Source organism: Lampetra fluviatilis, chromosome 44 (assembly GCF_964198595.1).
Source record: "Lampetra fluviatilis chromosome 44, kcLamFluv1.1, whole genome shotgun sequence".
NCBI lineage: Eukaryota > Metazoa > Chordata > Hyperoartia > Petromyzontiformes > Petromyzontidae > Lampetra > Lampetra fluviatilis.
The window spans coordinates 6,736,166-6,757,887 of record NC_136318.1 but is presented as its reverse complement, the minus strand read 5'-3'; the positions used below and the strand labels follow the sequence as shown (position 1 = coordinate 6,757,887).

Sequence of the window (21,722 nt, the reverse complement as noted above, 5' to 3'; positions counted from 1 at the left end):
GTTGGTACAACCAGCGTACAACCGCCGTTAAGCCGCGTCGATGCGGTCAGTTGATTAGACGTTTCGGCACACAACGACGGAGGGATGCGTCTGTGCGCTCATGGTTTGGTGGCAACCTGCGTTGTAATTGGTGGCTTTCTGCTTGGAGTGTGATAATTGCGACATGGTTTACACTCGCTAATGGGCAATTCAATGAGGGGGGTACATTTACGGGGAGATGCAAAACCCATAACATGCAATGCAATTTTGGTATTAGGGAGCGTCTTGATCTCGACCACTACACAGAACAGTGGAACACAGGCCGTCTGGAAAAGGAGACCGATTGTTTTTATTGCAGCAAAAGAGACGCGGGCACCTTCGATGAGCACGGTTTGGCTACGTGCAATGTGAAAGAAGTTCAGCACGCATGAATAGGCTTTTACCCTTTCTGGCAATACAACAGTGGGTGTTAAGATGTTCAAACACCAAATAGATACCTTTTGCAAAAATAAAGTCTGCATTAACCACACGTACTTGTGGTGAACATGCAAACAGAATGCTCTGATTATATATGGCATTGTCTTTGCAACTGATTGGCCTGCATCAGAGACGGCCCTCACTGTGACCTCGTCTCACCAGTGTCAGACCAGAGAACGCCAACAAGGTGAACAGGACACAGACAAGGCATGTTTCAGAGCGTTTATAGCTTGGAGTGAGCAGCTGCGTCATGTGGTTAATGCAGACTTGATTTGTTGCAAAAAGGTCTCTATTTGGTGATTGAACGTCTTAAAACGTGTTTTATTGCTAGAAAGGGTAAAAACCGCCTCTTCTTATGTTTCCTACTGGCAAAAAAAGGCCGCATGATACGAAGCGGAACATTTTCCGCACAACTCAATTGTTTTCCACCGTTAGCCAAGGTAACAAAAGTCACAGTTGAAGCGTTCTCTTGCAGAGGTGGTAAAATACGAATGCCCCGAATTTCAACCGTTCCGTGTTCGTTTTTTTTATTTTTGCTATAAAAAAAGACGTAATGTTCTCGCGCGTGCGTTTACGGGCGCGGAAAAAAATAACGACGCGAAATTGGATGAAATCCCATTGCCAATAGATTGTCTGCGTGGCCTTTCGTCGCAACAGCTAAACACCTGCAGACTGTCGCGCGGAGTGGCGCTACTTCATTAAATGTTCGCATTTTTTTTAAACGCACACTCCGAGCGTACCCTTCTTTGCTCCATCATTTTAAAGCGTAAAGTTTAATGAGCCAGCGGGGAGAATGAAAACCGTTGTTGCTTAATGCTCTTTTTATTTTTTTTACAATAGGTGTTCCAATGTAAACGGTTTTTTGCCAGGAGGGTCAGCTCTCGAGAGCTTACGCTGATGAAAAATGTAATCGCGCTGTGCACAGATACTCTCAGGCCAATTAATTAGCGCAAAAAATCTTATCGGAGTGTCTGAAAGTGTACTCCTGATTTCATGTATGCAACAAAAGTAAAAAATTGGGGTTATCTTCGTGATTTTAGCTTCATAAACTATTGGGGCTGACAGTAAAACCTCAGAGCTAGGCTGACGAATCCAGAATGTTGGGGTAAGCCGGAAAAACAATCGACTAAATAAATTATCTAAAACATCTCCCCCCGCTCCCTCTGTCCTCTTGCGTAAGTTCTTCCTACCCTCATCTTCCCCTCCCCACATGAAAATACAATGTAGCCCGCTCAGTACAATGGACCCCACTCACTGCTCTACATGTGTGGGGCAGTGAGCCTAGTCGCCTCCCTCATCCAAACCCAGGAGGCACAAAGTTCATGATAAAGTTTTTTTTTGGGGGGGTTAGATCGCTTAAATATAAATGTGTCATTAAACCGGCCACCACCTGACGGACAATTAGAAAGGTTTGTCGTACGTAAAGAAAACGTGTGTGTTCGTTACTATTTCAGTCCTCAGTTCAAGACCTATTTCTGCATGCCCTCCCCGCATCACAGTTTGTGCTCTGTACCGGGCTCTTTTTCAAATGTAATAAACACGTAAGAATAGGTTTTAGCCATTCTGGCAATAAAACAGGTATTAAGAAACGCTGGTTGCCTTTTGGCGTCCAATGGTCTAACACTGTTTGAGACTAGGCTCTAAAGAAAGCTGTCTCTGGTGTGGCCCAATCAGTTTCAAAGACAATGCCATATATTATGAGAGCATGCTTTTTGTTTGCATGTTGACCGCAAGTACGTGCGGGTAATGCAGACAGGATTCCTTGCAAAATGTTTCTGTTTGGTGTTTTAAACATCTTAACGCAGCTGTTTTATTGCCAGAAAGGGTCAAACCTATTCTTATATTTTGATCCTGGCAAGAAAGATCCCATATAATAAACATGTGTTGTTTTTGTACGTTTCTTTATAACAATTCAGCCGGAATACTATTCACGCGATAATTAAGCTGGGCATGGTAGGAGATGACCTGCATGTGTGCCCTAGCAATTCCAAAGCAATGTACACATACTGTGCTCATCTGTTGTGTAGTGCCGTAGATGGCCCACGCTTACCGGCAGTGGTAGATCTACGATCCCACACAACGCCACCCCTCGATGGGCAAAGGGGCATAAAAGGGGACCTCCCCAGCCGATCGGGACCAGTCGCAGCTCAAGACCCAAGACCAGCCAGCTTAGGACCCTGGACCCGCTCGCCCCGCTTGTCCTTGTAAGGGCCGGGACGCTGTGCGGGCCAGTGGTGGGACTCTGGGACTCCCGGCTCTACGTCCTTGTAAGGGCGAGTTCCGAGGAAGCCAGAGTCTAGACCCGCACCTTGGCTGGGTCGGGTCAGGTAGCCTCCCCTAGGGTAGTTGTAGCCGGAGGACCCGAGAGCGTAGCCAGTGTCAGGCACGCTAGGAGGAGGCTGTGTCCCTCGGCTGTGACAGTGTATCAGGACTGTTGGAGTGGTGTATTGTAATAAAGAAGTTGCATCTACTAAGTGTTTCTGGAACCCATTACAGTTGTATAGAATGTGGTGAACCTGTGCGCTTGAACACGATGCTCATGCACCGCGCGCTCGCTCGCTCACTCAATCGCCCTATCTCAATTTTGAACGATATATTGAACAACAAAAACTAAATAAAATCTTGAATCAGCCCTTTCGCCTTTCATTCACGGTGATGGTAAGGGACTCGAATTAGAATTTCGGGTATTTTCTGTTTAAAGTGTACATATAAAATTGCCAATATTTCGTTTTGTGTTATTTAGCATTAATAACACGTGTAAGGTATTATAGGTAAATGTAAATAAACCTTTGTAATTGTGCATTAATTGTTTGGAGTTGGAGACTGCCTATTACACCATGGTGCCTGATGGGAATTACATATTTAAAAAAAGAGTTTCTAATGAGCAATTTTTCTATTGGAATATGAATAGTTACCTAACGGCTAAGCTATTGAGTCACAGACACAAACCTTTTAATATTCAGAGTGGTAACTGGAAAAGATCTGCCCTACATTTGGATTGGCTTTGAGAGGTTTCACTGTATGTCGGTCTTACGTGTGTCATTGTAATCACGCTGTGCTTATGGAATTATGACATGTGAATACTAAAATGCTTGGAGTTGAGATATTGAGACGTTGTAAAAATATGGAAAGGCTATTCAAGAAAACACAAACCTTGCTGAATGTCTCATGAGTGTGCGCTTTAATTGGTTTGGTATGCTCGTCGTAATGTTTTTAGCTTTCTGATGTAATGTTTTTTTTTAACTTCATGTTATTGTATTAAAATGTTTTTATTTCACCCTCCCGAAGTTTGTTTGACAGATTTGAAGTTCGGGGAAGGCAGGACATCAAGCCCGACATGAACCCTGGACAGGTCGGTTTGAATTACGTGACTTGGAATTCGTTTTAATTCGTTTTTTGACGACATGCTGAACTCACCGCACTTCGTTGCTCAGCCTCCAATGGGAACCTGGTGCGGCGTGTAGTAAACATCGCCACTCGGGAGACAAAGACGGCCGGGCGTGGTGCTGGCCACCCACACTCCTTGGTTGCCATGTTGCCCATCATGGGTGCTCGCTAGACAGCACTTGCCAAACCTCAATATGATAAGGCTGCACTTTGGCTAGAATCTCTCTTTGATGCAGTAAATCTGGCTGTGACGGTCCCACCTGATGACGGAGACTTGTGTTGCCTCCGAAACGTCGTGTTTTTTATTTTTTATTTTAATTTTATTAATTTTAATTTCATTTTTTTACCTACGTGACTTTACCGAAAGAACTAAGAGTATGAATCCTTGCAGTCACGAAAGCTTCAAATCTAGAATTAGAATCTCTCCATTTCAACTGAGTGATATTCTACTCATTACAACATCCTAAAACTTAAAAATCACACGTCCATTTTACTTTGAGTTGCGGTTTTAAACGCATGCTTTCGTGTTTTTTTTTCAAATTACATGTTTATATTAGATTGCACAACATTCAGGGTTTCACTTTTTTCGTGAAACGATCGTATCGGAATGAATGTATATCCATTAAGTGTTAAAATCTTTTTCGACATGTTGGCATCAAATGAGAAAAAAAAAACGCTCGCTAACAATTCAATTTCTACAAATAAGTGAAGTGCAAAAAATGAATTATCTGCCTGAGATGAGAACATACTTTTATTTGGCATTTAATATGTTGTATAACACTACAAATATACCTATATATATCTCACTCAGAGAATCTAGTATAGCGCAATGGGGAACTAATCGTATATCATCGTGTCCATATTTTCCAATAACTGGAAATGTTTCACCACACCAGGGAAATTGGTCCGATGTTAGGATGAGAGACCAGGTAAAGATTTTAGTTTAGCTGTCATCACAACGTGTTGCCCTGGCCAGCCAATATCAAACACCGTCCTCAAGTGGTGTAATTGCAAGAGAGCTGACGTCCACGATCAGCAGGGTACGAGTTCAAATCCCAGTCAGTGGGTTGACGCGGCTCATATTTCCTCTGGAAATGATCAAGTGAGGCTCTCCCCTTTGTGTGAGGCCAACATTTGTTCACACATGGAGAGACTGCCGGCCAACCGGGGCGGCCGCGGTCGTGGCGGTTGTGCCTGTAATCCAGCACCGTGGAGGCAGCAGCGAGGGTTGGTGGTTCACCGCACGCAAATGTGCGAGCCGCCCTTCCCGTCGGCGTCGAGTAGCAAGCCGCAGTAGCCTGGATCACCAGGAGAAGGCGGTACAGGAAATGTGTACCCCACCTGTTCCATCCTTGTAGGATAGAGAACTTGTCAACTCGCGTGCATGGGTGTTCTCTGAATACTCCGGCTTCCTCCCACTCATGATAAACAGTCATTAATTGGCCGAGAACAACTTCATATGTAGAGGACCACAGAGCTTGGGGGGGGTGGAGGTGGGGGGAGTTTTGGCACTGGCTCTCTGCCTGGCTGCCTTTCCCGCTCGTCTGGTTCCTTGGACATAGGAGTCGTTTGGTCACTCTCTTTTAGAGTTTGCTCACGCCCTTCGAGTGTAAAACCAACCCTTGCTCACACTTTTCGAGAGTGAGCAAACGGTGTGCGGCGCACTACGAGTCGACATTATTATATTTTATCCGGAAAGGGTAAAACCTATGCTTGTTATTTCATACTTTGATAAAAGGTCCCATTTCGATATCGTCTCCCGTCATAAATTATCAAGAGGACGTGGAATCTCGCCGGCAACCCTCTGTCCGTGGCGCCGACGACGACAGACGCGACGACTCGACTTGACGCCAACGCACGCGCGCGCTGAAGCGCCATGTTTTCACGCAGCAGCGCGCACGTGCCGTCGCTCGGCGCCGAATCGATCGTGGCGTGCGTTTCGTGCTGGCTCGCTCGCTCGGAAAATTGACTGCAGGGTGATAAAACTTCCGAACGTGCGTCCGGTGTCCCGTGCGCCGGTGTGCAGGAAGCAGAGTACTACTCTGTAGACCTGGAAAAGGGCCTCAAGGGATTCGGGTTCAGCCTGCGAGGTGGCCACGAGTACAACATGGATCTCTTTATCCTGAGGTTGGCCGAGGACGGCCCGGCCATACGCACCGGCAAGCTGAGGGTAAGGTCACGTAAATCGGGAGTAAATTATTGCCGTGTTGTTTCGGAATGCGACGTTCTGAATTCAATTCAAGAACCGAGTTGAGTGTTCTCCAAGCGCGTGGGAGCGAAACGCCGGACGTCGTGCCGAACAACGTGCTTGCGTGGCTCTTCCTTAACCGTTGTCAGGAAGCCACTGGAGCTTACCCACCTTTAAATCTAAAAAAAAAAAATCTTGATAAACGCTTATTGACGTGTCGGGTCAACGCAGGTCGGCGACCAGATCATCGAGATCGACGGGGAGAGCACCAAGGACATGACACACGCCCGCGCCATCGAGCTCATCAAGAACAGCAGCGGCCGCGTGCATCTCTTTCTCAAGCGGGGCACGGGCCTCGTGCCCGACTACGGTGGGGGTACGTTCCATTGTTCTCTCAAACTTTGTTCCACTGCCATCCCCCCGCCCCCCTACCACCCCCCCAACCTCCCACACCCCGCACCAAACCGCGTTCGTCTCCGGCACATCATGGCGGCCATTGCCTGAACGTCCACGTTTCTTTGTTGTGCTGTGTCCCCTCGTTAAGCCGCGGTGGCAAGATGTCATCTCCCTCGCCTGGTATGCAGGAGGTCGTGGGTTCGATCCTGACCCATTGCCTGCGCGTCACGTTTCCTGCACGTTACGTTCCCTCCTGTCCCCCTTGTTAACAACAAACTATAAACTTGATGCAGCTAATCTGGCTGTGACGGTCCCACCTGATGACGGAGACTTGTGTTGCCTCCGAAACGTCGTGATTTTTATTGTTTTATTTTAATTTTAATTTTATTTTTTACCTACGTGACTTTACCGAAAGAACTAAGAGTATATATGTGGAGATCTCACCTCTGATGAGCATGATTGGCTACGTACGGTGCGAAAGAAGTTCAACATACACAAGGTTGTGTGGATTGTGGGGAAAAAAACGTGACGCGGATCAGCGCATACCTCGAACCGGATGACGACCGAATTCCTACAAATGAGCACTCGTTCTTTTTACATTATGAGTATTTACTAGTGAACTGAGCTGACCTCTCAACCGTTATTCAAATTCACAAGCATCCAACAGCAAGTTACGACCCCAGCCAGGAATTAAATTCTCTACCAGTAAATAGTCCTGGGAATAACGCCGGGAGGTGGCCGAACAATTACCGAGATTGGTGCGCATGTCAGAGCACAGAGCCGGCACCACAGGGAGCCTCTGCCCTCGCCTAGGAGCGTGGGGCTTGCGTGTACGTACGCTCAACTTATTTCTACACTGTACGTAGCCCAGGGTTAATTCTAGATTTGAAGTTTTCGTGACTGCAAGGATCCATCCTACTCTTTGGTCCTTTCGGTAAAGTCACGTAGGTGAAAATAAAAAAATAAAAATAAAAAGAACAAAAAAAAAAATTTCACCTACGTGACTTTACCTAAAGAACCATAGAGTATAGCCCAGTGTTCTTCACAAATTTTCAGGGGGAGCGGGGGGGGGCGGGTACTTTCGCCGACAAGACAACATCAGTGTGAGGGCCCGCCACCGATCTGAGACCATTGGGGGTTTGGCAGCACGATGATGATGACGATGGGGGATGTTTTCACATTTGAGTTTTGTCGGAGGCCGCACCTCAGGGGCCACACATGGGCCGCCAGTGGCACGCGGGCCTTGCAATGACGAGCGCTGAGCTTAACAAAGGGCTTGCATCTTCTTGGTTCTTTCGGTAAAGTCACGTAGAAGGAAAATAATAATTAATAAAAATATAACATAATAAAATAATTCTCACGACGTTTCGGGCACAACGCAAGCAGCCGTCTTCAGGTGGAGAACAGGTCTGTCGAGAAGTCAGACTCTGCCTTCTGAAGACGGCTGCTTGCGTTGTGGCCGAAACGTCGTGAGAATTATTTTATTATGTTTTATTTTTATTATTTTATTATTTTCCTTCTACGTGACTTTACCGAAAGAACCAAGAAGATGAATCCCTGCAGTCACAAAAGCTTTAAATCGAAACTTAAAGGGCTTGCACTTGCATGAACAAGTGTGATTACCTTAGCCCAGTCACCAACTTGGTATTATTGTTAATTCAGTTGAGAGGGGTGCTGATATGTGGTGGACAGCAAGGGGTTATGGAGAAATGAGAAGCAGTTATTTAAAGCGTTTCACTGCCATTCCCCAATGCAATACACGGAATTGTCAGTGCGTAGTGGCAACTGCTGTGCACTCATACATCACTGCTTGCCTTCATATGTCAGTGGTGCAATGTAATATGTGACTGATGAAAAAATGTAAAATATATATTGAACAAGTTTTGTCATATCATAGATTATAACTGATCACCCTTGTATGAGAAATTCATGGCCTTGCCTCTTCATACATATCTTGGTTTCATTTCACCTTCGAACTCCTTTCCGCGTTCACTGCTGCTATATAATAACATCTTTATAAATACATCTACTGCCATTTCCCCAAATGTCTCTCCAATGCAGGATGCAGGAGGAGAGTTGACATAGTCTCCGAGTGCCTGCAGTAGCCATCCTCGTTGCTCTCTACTCATCGCTTCTGTTTGAAAATAAGATCAATTCCGTTGTTTACATGTCGCATAATTAAACCCTTACTGCTGAAGCTCATTTTACTCGAGCTGGTTGACTGTTGATGCAATGCTAAAGATGCATTGGGGGGTAGAGGTGGCAGTGTAACGGTTAGCGTTGCTGCATGACGAACCGGTGTGTATGTATGTCTGTTCAACTTCTTTCGCACCGTACGAAGCCACCCTTGACCTTGAGTACACGGCTGACATCAGTGACGAGCATTCCTGGACCCCCTCCACCCCCCTCGCCAAAGCATGCTCAAGTATGATCAAACAACCCCGTGGAGAGGCTTTCATTCGGCAGTGGGCTGCCAAAGAGGCTGTAAATAAAGATGGGATCTACACACGCAACAATACGCCTCCGGTTCATTGAAATGCATCTTAGACGTCCACCTCCGAGCATCCGAGTTCAATTCCCAGCCATGGTTGACTCAGCCAGACCACCGTCACTTCTCTGTGGTTGGTGAACTGATCACCGCCTAGAATTTTAATATTTGCCATAGAAATTTTAACATTACAGTGTATTCGCAACTACCTCGGATCTGTCAAGAGAGCACACGATACTTTTTGTTAGAAAGCCATCCGATTTTCTCTTTTTATGCGATGTTTTTGGGGAAATGCCACTTTTTTTTTATCAAACAAAAATAAATATATATAATGATCATTGTAAACAAAAATGGTTCGTAAAGACTGTGGTCCACCGTAGTATTGACAATAATCGTTAAACGTAATGTTTATTTTTTTTTACGGAAGCCACGAAAATACCACATGATTGCGTAACATCTCTGGGATGAAACTTTAGCCCAGCAGGTGCAAATTGAATATTCTGTCTCCGCACCTGGTCTGGTCTTAGCTCGCAAAACAATGCCCGTTGCGTGGTTCGGGCTTGTTGTCATTTTATCCCGCAGAAAGTGTTTTACTTTATTTTTATCGATGACTCGACACCGACATCTGGTTTATGGCCAGCGAATCAAAACAACGAAGCAATCTCTGGGGTACCGCAGGGCCTTAAGAAGATAACAGTACAACAGGCCAGTTCATTTTTTTTGTTAGACAGCGTGTGACAATTTTTATAATGGTGTTCCGAAAGTCTCTTGTCGCGTGTCGTGTTCTTGTGTTGAAGTGGTTTTTTTCATGCATTTATATTCATTTATCCGTGGTGTATTTATAATAATTTCGTGCAGTAGTGAAGGAGTGAAATGCACGGTGGTGGTGGTGATAGGTGGTGGTGGTGTTTATATTACTCTGAACATAGCAGCTGTATAAAACCTATTGGGTTTTTTTCATACATTATTAATTTAGTCATTGTATTTATAATAATTTTGTGCAGTATTGAAGGAGTCAAATGCACGGTGGAAGTGGTGTTATTTTACTCTGAACATAGCAGCTGTGTAAATCGATAAAAAAATGTTTGTTCTTTCGGTAAAGTCACGTGACTTTACCGAAAGAACCAACGAGTGTGGATTCCTGCAGTCACGAAAGCTTCAAATCAAGATTGAATGTTTGTTTTGTTGCGGCGAACGTGACGATACACGCTCGTGCCTGCAGGGGTCACGTGAACCTGTTACGTGCAACACATGCACATGTTCTTGGTTCTTTCGGTAAAGTCACGTAGAATGGAAATAATAAAATAATAAAAATTAAAATTATAAAATTTTATTATTTCCATTCTACGTGACTTTACCGGTAAAGTCACGTAGAATGGAAATAATAAAATAATAAAAATTATAAAATTTTATTATTTCCATTCTACGTGACTTTACCGGTAAAGTCACGTAGAATGGAAATAATAAAATAATAAAAATAAGAATTATAAAATTTTATTATTTTATTATTTCCATTCTACGTGACTTTACCGAAAGAACCAAGAAGATGAATCCCTGCAGTCACGAAAGCTTTAAATCGAAACATGCACATGTATTAATTTAACTTGCTGCAGTTTATTTTCATAGTTCACTAAGCATTATTTAGCTTTTTTTTTAATTAACGAAAGATTTGGAAAAAAATGATATGGGGACTCATCTACTTACGAACTTTCAGAGATATGAACAAACCTATCCGTCCGTATGTCGAGTTGCAGCTGTTCGCGATGCTATTGCCTGTTACAAGTTGATTTACGAAGAGAAGAAGAGAGCAACTGTGCAGACATCTCTTGGTAAGTTTTTCAAGAGAGTAGGAAACGTGACCACCAAAGGGAACTAGCATCTACATCTGAAAGAATATGAAGAACCAGTGGCATCTTCATCTGCAGAACATGAAGAACCAGTGGCATCTACATCTGCAGAAAGTGAAGAACCAGCGGCATCTACATCTGCAGAACATGAAGAACCAGTGGCATCTACATCTGCAGAACATGAAGAACCAGTGGCATCTACATCTACAGAACATGAAGAACCAGTGGCATCTACATCTACAGAACATGAAGAACCAGTGGCATCTACATCTGCAGAACATGAAGAACCAGTGGCATCTACAACTACAGGAGATTATACAACGTTTAAAGCCATTCCCCATGTTTAGTGTACATGCTATACAACATGTTTGGAATCGACAGGAGTAAAGTTGGACTTACGAACAGACCTCTGGAACCTAACTCGTTCGTAAGTAGAGGAGGTCCCGATATTACACGTACTCGTATATGAGTATAATGTCATGGGGGGGGTAGTTTGACCATTCTTAACCACATTCGTCTGCACATTTGTGGAATGGGGGGGGGAGATGCCGTACTGTGCCTGATATCACTTCTCCACTGATGCCAGCCGTGACCCGGAATCAAACGTGGGTCGCCAGGTTCATAGTGCAGTTCGCTAACCCCTACACCCCCAACTCCACCCCCATTATACACTCTATCTACTAAAAACAACGACAACCGACATTCGCCACGAAGTAGCGGTGATGTCACCACGGCGCTTGTGCCCGGCTATGTGCACGTTAAGGCCACGTGAAGTGTCAAACGCCCGCTGGCAGGAGGTCACGGGGCAGACCCAGGTGCCGTAGGTCGGCTGTGTACTAAAAATACACACACACACTTGAATGGCCTAATTATGTTTTTACTTTAAACGCTTCCCTTGAGTACGCTACTTGGCGAATTTAAATCACTTTTGTGTAAACCCCTTTTTTCCACCCAATTGGGATCACTGTTCTTCTCAAACTGAAAGCTGAAATCAATTTCTTAAACATTTGAGCAAATTATGGAATAATTGCCAAAGCAGACGCAATTATACACTTACACGTTCTTCTAACGACCCAAATATTCCCTTTTGACTCGGGGACGGTTAGTGCAGTCATTTAGGAATTATGGTAAATTTTCTTGTATTTATTTATTATTTCACCAGCACACAATGACACCGGAAAATGTCACAGATATTTGTTTAACAGTCACACAATGAGACGGGCAGTCGGTTTTTTTTCTCTTCGTATTTTCCAAAAAAAAATTTCTTTCGAACCCAATTGGATCCTAATTCATGAACGTAAGACGTGAACATGAATGCACTCTAACCCACACGATGGTCAAGGTCGAGAGTTGGCCTCTAACAAAGCGGATATGAAAACAACTTCTGCCCTTTTGAGACGTAAATGAGTCTCGGGTGTTTCATGGCAGGATGGGATGATGACATGACCCAGCAGTCGTGGCAAACCCAACGATGAGAAGACAAAAAAATGAACTCGTCTGATTAAAGGCGCAGACTAAGATACGCGAGTTACGTTATTAAATGCGGTGCACCGAAGAATGGTTATGTACGACTATACTGTAAATGATTCAGTGTGTTCACAGATTTGGTTAACCTCATTATATCGGGATGGCTGCATGCACCGCCCCTCACACCCACATGTCATAACTAGGTGTGGCCTAGAAGTTTTGTTCTGCTTTAGTTGACCAGACTAAGAGAGTTTGCTAAGTACTGACGTCTACAGACGAGAGGCTGGACTACAATTTCCACACGTCATCGACTAGGCTCCGACTAAAAATGAAAAACGTTAACGAAATGAACGTGCTCAGAAAGTTGTGACATGCAGCTGGAATCTTCGTAATAAAAAATAATAACATCTTGCCACGTATGTCGTTAACATTGTGGACTTGCAAAGAAAAAGGAAATTTTCAAAAGTGGCGGCGTTTTGGGCCAATGGCCCTTTTTCACAGCACACAACAGGCCGGAGAGGTAGAGTCTCTACCAACACTTTTTAATTTTCAAAGGCCGTGTCATTGACGAACGCGTTGGAATTCATGTTGTAATTTGGCCCCTGTGCACCACTACCAGCGCAGTGTCGCCAAATGACGTTGAATCGTCGTCGATGGCTTTACCTGAGCCGGGTTGAGGTGGAGATTTCTAGGCCATCCCTTTGGTGCAAGGAATTTCATACCAACAGGAAGTTGAGCCAACCCCGTGGCTGCTTTGCCCTTAGAGGCACTCATTGGTGTGAACATACCAGGCCTTGCCCTCGCTGCTGGGCATGCCTACGGGGACACCCACTAATTTATATTCACCCGTGAAAAATTGCTTTATCGCTCATCGGATTACTCCTGTATAAGTACATATTCCGATTTTGATTTACATTTGTCTTCAGGGTTCTTAAAGTAAAAAAAACTATGTTGTGCATTACTCATTTAATGGCTGGATACATCACATAGCTACTGTTCCAGCAATATTGCTCAGAAGAATTCCTCATTGTGATTCTTGAAATGTGTTGGCCATTTGCATCATTCCGATTGCTGTAAATCTTCATAGGTTGCGGTTGGTTTAGTTTCTTGGAAATGTACTTCCTTGTGATTTATAAAGGGTTGTGTTAGTGGGAAAAAGTAGTGTGACTGAATTTTTAAATAGTTATTCATTATTATCGGGAATTACATTGCCCAGGGTTAATGTTGTAAAAACAGTCATTTAGTTTGTGTTATAAGACCAAACTATAAATGTTTAATTAGCTCATAAGTTGTCTGGCAAAATTAAACTTGGGTGTGTTTTCCGCTCCTCCACCCACACGCAATTTAGCTTAAACAAAATCGGTTGAAAATTACTGTACAAACGATCGTTACCTTGCACCGATCTAATATTACACCTTTTAAAGGAAAAACAAATTTATCCGAAAATTAAAAGGTGTCGATTACGAAGAAGCACTTTTAAATGTAAGTTTTAAATGTAAGTTTAATCAGGTTGGTAGGTGCATTACATTATCTAAAAACGCTAAAGAAACAAATATATAGAAAATACTCCTAAGATGTTGCTTAGAATTGCTTACAACGCATTGCTAATGCACTTTATTTGCAACAGAAATCAAACGTTACCCCCCTTAAGCAGTTGAGCCTTTTTATCGTGGTATTCACGATCTGGCCTTCGAAGCCAGAGTGTCTCTCTGTCCCAAATAGCATGGAGTCGTGCTCACTACTACTGGCGACCCTGAATCGGTGACGGAAATTCCACATTCCTATAACAGGAGCCAGTCTTTCCATGGAACAATCGCTGTTGACGTCACCACAAGGGGCTATTCATTCCATCAACCCCAGAGATATGATGGGCTGAGTAATCCCTCAACCGGAATTTGAACTCGCAGTGTCACCTGAGCTGGACAGTGTGGCATTATTGCTCAACGAGCATCATTATTTGTAAATAACGGACTTATCAAAAAATCAATCACTGGGTTTTGACAACTTATTTTAATATTAATCTGTATGCATTAACTCTGCATTGGTTTTTGGTGATAGTCCTGTTTTATGGGGTAGAATATTTACAAATATACGTCTGTTGGTACATTTTAATTGACACTTTTAGAACACTTCTAGTGTTTTCCACTGAGATTTGATCTAGATGTTTTGTTTAAAAACTAGAAACATTTGTGAGGAGGAATTGTAGCACAGCAGTTAGCGCACCGCAATGTGAACCCAGCCACCTGAGTTCGATTCCCAGCTACGGCTGATAACAGCGGCGCGAGTGCGATCTGAATCGTTCCTGGGCAACCCGCACTCACCAAGGGCACTACATTTTTTTATCAACTTATTAGACAATTTCAAACATTAGTTCTTAAATATTACGTAATAAAAATTTCAGTAAACTCCTCAGATCCGAAAATGTTTTTCACCGTATACGGTACAGTACTAATACCTGTGATAATATTTAAAACGATTGTTACATGGATTCTCACGTATTTATTTTCGAGCATTTCTATGCCATTATTATTATTAAGTGTTCACAAATGTCAAGTTCGTCTAGCCAGAAAATCTAAGTATTGAGACGGTATAGAAATAAAATCTAATTTCATTGCTCATCTTTCATACATTTACGTTAACACATTAGATATTCCTGTAAACAAATTCAAAGGATCATAAGCCAAAATGTGCATGAATATTATGGGGATATGTGTGGTCAGATGATTTTTACATATCGTTTGTTATATACATTATTATGTTCATATGTAAGCCTTAGGAATGGTTGTTTATATTATAAGGGTTTATTTTATAGATAGTATGATCAAAATATATATTCAGCTGGGATATTCTCGTCAAAGTTTTAGTGTAATTTTACTATTTTAACAGTGTGCACTAACACACGAAAGGCAAATATGGATTGTTATAAGAATGCAATATGTTTTAGTAATCATACCAAAAATAACATTAATTGCATTTATGACAAGTTCTCACTAACCACATGCTTTTTTATTTTTTTCAATGGATTCATTTCAGCCCTGCTAATACTTGAAGATGATTGTACAATAACATTTATAGTCACAGAAAACCTAACTAAACTATTTTTATTTTACCAGGTAAGGCCCAATTGAGAGATACAGCTCTTTTTCAAACACAACCTGACCACAAAGAATAGTTCAACGAAGTGGTTAATAATGTGGGAATGTATAGCGGCCAAACACTTTAAATGTATGATTCTAAATGTGGAGGGAAAAAACCGGAGGACCCGGACAAAAATCCACGCAACCACGAGAAGAGAGACACGCAAACTCCAAATGTACAGGCGTCGGGGTTGGGATCGAACCCACGACCTCCTGTATACCAGGCGAGGTAGTTAACATCTCCTAGCCACCGTGGTGATGATGAGAGAGACACGCAAACTCCAAATAAACAGGCGTCGGGGTTGGGATCGAACCCACGACCTCCTGTATACCAGGCGAGGTAGTTAACATCTCCTAGCCACCGTGGTAGCCATAGTGCAGTGTTATCCAGCCGGGTGGCTCTGGTAGAATGAACAACTGACAAGGTCGTCTATTTGAATTTGGGTTTCTGCCAGCTCCAAGTTAACCAAGTTTTCAAAGGTGGTGATGAGGGCTCGGCCTGGACACCAATGACTACACACACAAAAAATCCAATTATCTTTTTTTTGGGTTCTGAGAATAAGCCATCTGACGATTATATAACGAGGCACTTGGGAAAAGTGCCGAACCCCTTGTGTTGATTAGAAGTCACTATATTGGATCTCAGAAGTAGTTCTATGATATCCACTTCTGTGGGACTTCATGATCTGATGATTTATTTCACTGCGAGAGTTCTGACACGATTGTACAATCTGGATGAAATCGGAAAAATCTACATGTATACAGTTAAAAAAGGTTGACAGCTTTTTTGAGAATCGGCTAAGCCGATGCCATATGCATTTCAAATGACCACCAATTTATCTGGGCCACCGTTGAAGACCAGCAACCACCCTATTCTGATGTGAGCATGGAGGCACTTTGACTTGAATAATGCCGCAATGAATAAACACAGGTTGGGCATTGATGGGAGCCTAGCATACTAACGCAGCCTTTCTTTGCCTCTTGTTTCTTGTGCTGCTGCAACAAATGCCCCTTGCTGGGCCATGGCCCAGGATTGGCCCCCTATTACTACCCCTCCTTGTGTCGCAACAACAACGGGCCAACATCGGCCTATTTCTACCTGATGGGGCGGCCAAAAGAGCTGGTTCGTAAATGCACTCTGGCGTGGCACCTTCTTACAGCTGCACTCCAGCGCTCCCAGATCGAGATTGGTCACGGTTCAGATATATAGCGGAGGCCAGGCCAAATTAAAACGCTGGGGAGGGGGGGGGGAGAAAGTGTTATATTGCAGAAAGGGGGTTTTAAATGGAACCCCCACCAACCCAACCTAAAAAAAAATTGCATCCACTTTATAACTGCATTTAGTGCAATTTTTCTTATGATGCACTGGAAATATTTGACTTGTTTAAAAAAAAAAAACTTGGGGAGAAAAGTGTATATTTTACAGGTGGGATGGGTGTCTTATGTGGCTAATGCCCCTGGGAGAGAGAAGAGCACTGAGCCGGGAGCACAACTGGAAGCCTCGGTCCTCATCTGGGTTTCAGCCACCCATGATTAAACCAAGGTCTCATAACGCAGTCCAGTAATATTGGTACGGTGGTCTCAGCCCGTACAACTTCACAAAAATCCCTCCTGTGAAATTGTAATTTTTTTCTAAATTTGATGTATTGCATCTCCTTCGAGTACATTCTAGTTGTCATGAAACGAATATACTTAACAGGTTGTGGAGGGAAAGGACTGTCCAGGTACTGGATGGGAGAGGGCTGTTAAAGGGACTCCACAATCCAATCTGTGGTGACGTCTTCCAATAACCATTCCTGGACGCAACGGGATGTTCTAACCGGTCGCGCGAGCTCCGAATGAATTTTTATTTGGCTCATGACACAACCCCGATAAAGCATGATTGGTATATAATTGCTGCCATGTCAACATTTTTTTTTTAAATAAATGTGTTAAATTAAATGTAGGACAAACGTTTGATCATTATTGATTTCCAACTAATTATTCAGGAACAGCCAATTCCACAGAAATAAGTTTCACGACAAATATGAGCCGTTGATATGGGATGCAGAAAGGTTACCTTTTGATCTGGGAGGGCTGTCTTCATGATCGTTGCACGCTTTCTTTGCCATTTCACCACTGACGCTGAACTCTGAAATGTTTCGGGAGCGTGGATCTCGTTGAAAGTTTTTTTTCGATGCTTGGTTCTAGTTGAGGATGCGTGCCGACAAAACACATCTCACCACCCACGCACGTGTGTGACGACGTGCAGAGAGAGGCAATGGGGCTTGATTACAATGTGACAACAATTTAGTCTGAAAACCGTGCGTCTGTTTGTCACTCTTTTATCGGTGTGCTTTTATTTTTATTCTTAGGTTTTTTCGGTAAAGTCACGTAGGTAAAAATTTAAATTAATAAAAGTAAAATAAAAAAAATAAAAAAATTCACGACATTTCGGAAGCAACACAAGCCTCCGTCTTCAGGTGGAACCGTCACAGCCACGACAGCTGTATCAAGTAAATGAGAGATCACAAGAAATAAATTAATTTGTTTTATTTTACTTTTATTAATTTAAATTTTTTACCTACGTGACTTTACCGAAAAAACCTAAGAATATGAATCCTTGCAGTCACGAAAGCTTCAAATCTAGAATTAATGCTTTTATTTTCTGGAGACCAATTGTAAATTCCCACGACTCCCTCGAGATCTTGACACGGTATGAAAGAGAGACGTGCATTCAGTGGAGGCACTGCATGCTTCTGTATCTTTGGCACAAAAAAAAGCAGCGAAACATATGCCACTACTGAAATGTATTGCAGCATTTTATCAGTTTCGCACACCCAATGTAGACAAAATACGTTTCCACCGGACGCCAATTTATTTCCGCGGATCGCTATTGCTCGTCAACGGCTACGCACAAAAGCCGGTCGGTCTATTCGCGTATATCCTGGCCGTCCGTGCGCCCGCACGCATTTATTCTCCTATGCAAAGGGATCGGGTCGCTCGTTCTGCGCCCCAATGTCTCTGCCAGTGACGTCACGCGCACGGTGCCACCGCCTGTGACCCGGGGGCACCCTTTCTGGGGCGAGCGTGACCCTTACTTAAAATGACTCGGCGGGGGACGCAGATGGAACGGCGCGATTCAAAATCAGTCTTGGCTCCAATTTGTAAGTGATGAGAACACCCCCCCCCCCCCCCCCCCCATCATAACAAATAATATTTCGCAGTCTCGCTCTCTGGCTGTTTTTTTTCTTGTTTTGGGGGGGAGAGGGGGCCGGTTTGCAGACATTACCATTGCATAGGACAGGGGTGGGGAACGTCCGGCTCACGGGCCGTATGAGGCCCGCGGAATCATTTGGAGTGGCCCTGCCAAGGCAACCGCAGGCGGGACTCGAAATTCACTCAATCTAGGAGCAAACCTGGAAAAGCAGTTGCGAGTAGCAACAACATCATCAATAGCAGCTAACATCACACGCCTCGCCAAAGAGAAGCAGTTACAACCATCGCATTACGGGTGAGTTAATTAAAATGTTTGACCAAATATAACGGGCTAATTTTGAAGTTGATAATTTTGTATGGCCCGCGAATGATGTTAGAAATATCCAAATGGCCCTTGGCAGTTAAAAGGTTCCCCACCCCTGGCATAGGAGGTGCCGTGTCCATTTGTGGGCGTGATGGATGCAAATACCCATACAAGGCAACAGGTAAAGCGCCATTGGGTACTTGATGTTGTACGAATTGTCGAGAGTGCAATCGTGTTTCCCCGATTAGCGTACCATTTACAAGAGGGAATGGGGCAGAGAATAGGAAGCAAATGAGAAGAAAACGATCAGTAAACGACACTGCAAATGAGAGATTAAATGAGAGGCGCGCAGCAATGCCTAACCCAGCCGTGCGTCCGACTGTTACGTGTTTGTGCACACCGAGGTCAAAGTGACGGGAAAACGAACTTACTAATCAAGGAGACTGCATGGCATGTGGCATTGCTTATAGATGCTCCGCGTGTTTTCAGGGTAATTATTTGCCCTCTGTAGAAAGAAAGAGCTCCCTATGACGCAACCGTGCTTGTTGATTGGTAGCGCTCTTTAACTGGGGTGTGTCTGGACATCTATGAAACTGTTGGACATCTGTGAAAGAGCTTTATAAGCTCATCGCTTTCCTCCATCAGAATCAGAATAAATATTCTGATTCTGATGTCTGCCAAATAAGAATTGCACGAACTTGAGTGATGGGTGTGAACATCTGAATCTAGGTAAAGTATGACGTTTAAAGACAGATTCGAATGGGCCACATTAATGGTGGGTAAAAAGTAATGAGAGTTCAAATCTCAACCACTCTCTGTAAACGATGGGTGGAAGCCATCACAATAGGAGAATATGTCGGCTGAAAGCTAAGACATTTAACAACACGCTGAGGTGTGCTACTCACACGGCAGGAAGGTACAATTCCCAGCATGCCTTGTAGGCGTGTCACGTGATTACATTTCATTACCATGTTTCCCTCGCTTTCACGCGGTGGTAGTAGTGGATGCGTTCCAAAACAAGGGAGCCCAAAGCGAAACCGCGCGGGGAAGGCAGCTGCTTGTTGAGTAGCCCCGCAGTGCACAATGTTGTCCCACGTCCCAGTGACGGACTGGCACAAAAAGGTCGGCCCGAGCATTTGTCCACACACCGACCCAAATTTAGACTATTTCCAAAAAAATTATTTTGTTTACTCTGACCACATTTGCAATTTCCCAAAACAGACCAGCCCACCGGCACTCGGATGGACTGCTCCACCAGGGCATTTGTTCACTGGACTGCAGGTCTATAGCCAGTCCGGGCCTGCCACGTCCGACCGCATAGCAGCGTGTATGAGTGAATTCAAGCAGAATAGTAGAGCGAATTTTGTGTAGTAATCGGTTAGCCGCATACACAGCGCGAAATCGCACACACCGCACCCGTCCAAAGTGAGGGAAAACCATTACAATTTTCTCAACCATGTCCAGACGACCAGCTCAAAAAAGCCCAATGCGTTATTTAGACCACCAACTCGTAGTTCAAAAAAATGTGTGGTTTGTTGTAACTGTATTGAGGGCAAAAGACGGTCTACTTGGGTCTCTGTTTCACCGCTGCCTGAATCAGGAGAGGCACCTTTTCAACCCGGTGTGTATGCGGCAAACTGACTATTCGAGGGCAATAAAAGTGATGGAGTCTTGTACTTGCATTTGTCTGCAGTAACTGTTACAGATGTTAAATCTTTACAATACAGTCATGGTGAGTGCACCACACTCTGATTCGAGAGATAGATAGTTAAACTTGTTTTAAATGTTATATTGTACACTTTCGATAAGGGCCACAATCTTATACTGATGTCAAGATATACGATTTTCCAAAGACTAGTTAAAGTTTATTTTTACATTTTCGTGATAAACAGTCGGCCTAACAATCTCTCAAGTGATTTATCTAGCAATTATCCAATAGATAACATTATGGCTGCTGTATATCACGTGAAAAAAATGAAAATATAGTCACTTTCGCGAATACTTTGTTTTATTTAGCCAACGCAGCATTTAAATGGGGGAAAAGGATATTTTTTTTACCCAGTTTTCTCCAGAGTTGGCAGCAAGTTTCCATGTACACAAGCAAAATGGAACACAAGCCACATTTATCTTGCGAGGCATGAGAGCACACTCATCTTCCAGTGTAAACAATACATCGGCCTGCGGTTTTGATTTGAAGCCATGAATCTTGCAAGGCAGGTTATCTCTGCGCCGTACTCGGCATAAAATGGCACAAAAGGGCTTTTGTGCAGCTGCGAAAGCCATAAACGTCAGCAAAACTTCCACAGTGATGGGCAACTACACAAGGCAATCCTAACACAAAACTAATAACGGTTAGTTTTTCGCTTTCAGTTGTCAAGAGGGAATTTTTAATTGATTAAAACACAGAATAAGTTTATTGACTTGTTTGAGTTGCAAAATATTTAAGCAATCTTTTTTAAATACTGTAGCGTGTGACTTGTGATATTAAAATGTACAACGCAATCTCAAATTAACTGAAGTCTGGGGAAAAATGTATGCCTGGATCTCTTGCAAATATGTTTTGATGTTACCACAACTGCGTTTGTTTGAAAACGCTGTTCACCTTGACTACAAAAGAGAACCTGAGGTTTTACGTAAAGTTTTCATGGCCACGTTACGGTGACAAAGGCACACTGATGCACAGCATGAAACAAGTGGCTTACTAACACAGCATTGACAAGAGCTATGGACATGTGATCTCTGTGTATTGTGGCCTCAATATCGAGTGGGGGGGTAGAGAGATCTTAAATGGGGGGGGCCAGACGAAAAAGGATACGAAAGACTCTACATATAGACACGACATGCACGATATGAA

The 21,722-nt window shown here is 43.5% G+C and overlaps 1 protein-coding gene across 2 annotated transcripts in view; it reads left to right on the top strand.

Moving 5' to 3' along the window:
* LOC144947350 (membrane-associated guanylate kinase, WW and PDZ domain-containing protein 1-like) overlaps positions 1–21,722 on the top strand; it is a 320,338-nt gene that overhangs the window by 295,106 nt on the left and 3,510 nt on the right. Inside the window, exons 20-23 of one of the 2 annotated variants that reach the window (XM_078876623.1) lie at positions 3,745–3,808; positions 5,870–6,013; positions 6,263–6,407; positions 16,398–16,489. In XM_078876623.1, the coding sequence (XP_078732749.1) occupies positions 3,745–3,808; positions 5,870–6,013; positions 6,263–6,407; positions 16,398–16,489 (445 nt within the window). The remainder of the gene's footprint in view (positions 1–3,744; positions 3,809–5,869; positions 6,014–6,262; positions 6,408–16,397; positions 16,490–21,722) is intronic. The other variant, XM_078876624.1, reaches the window with a different exon arrangement.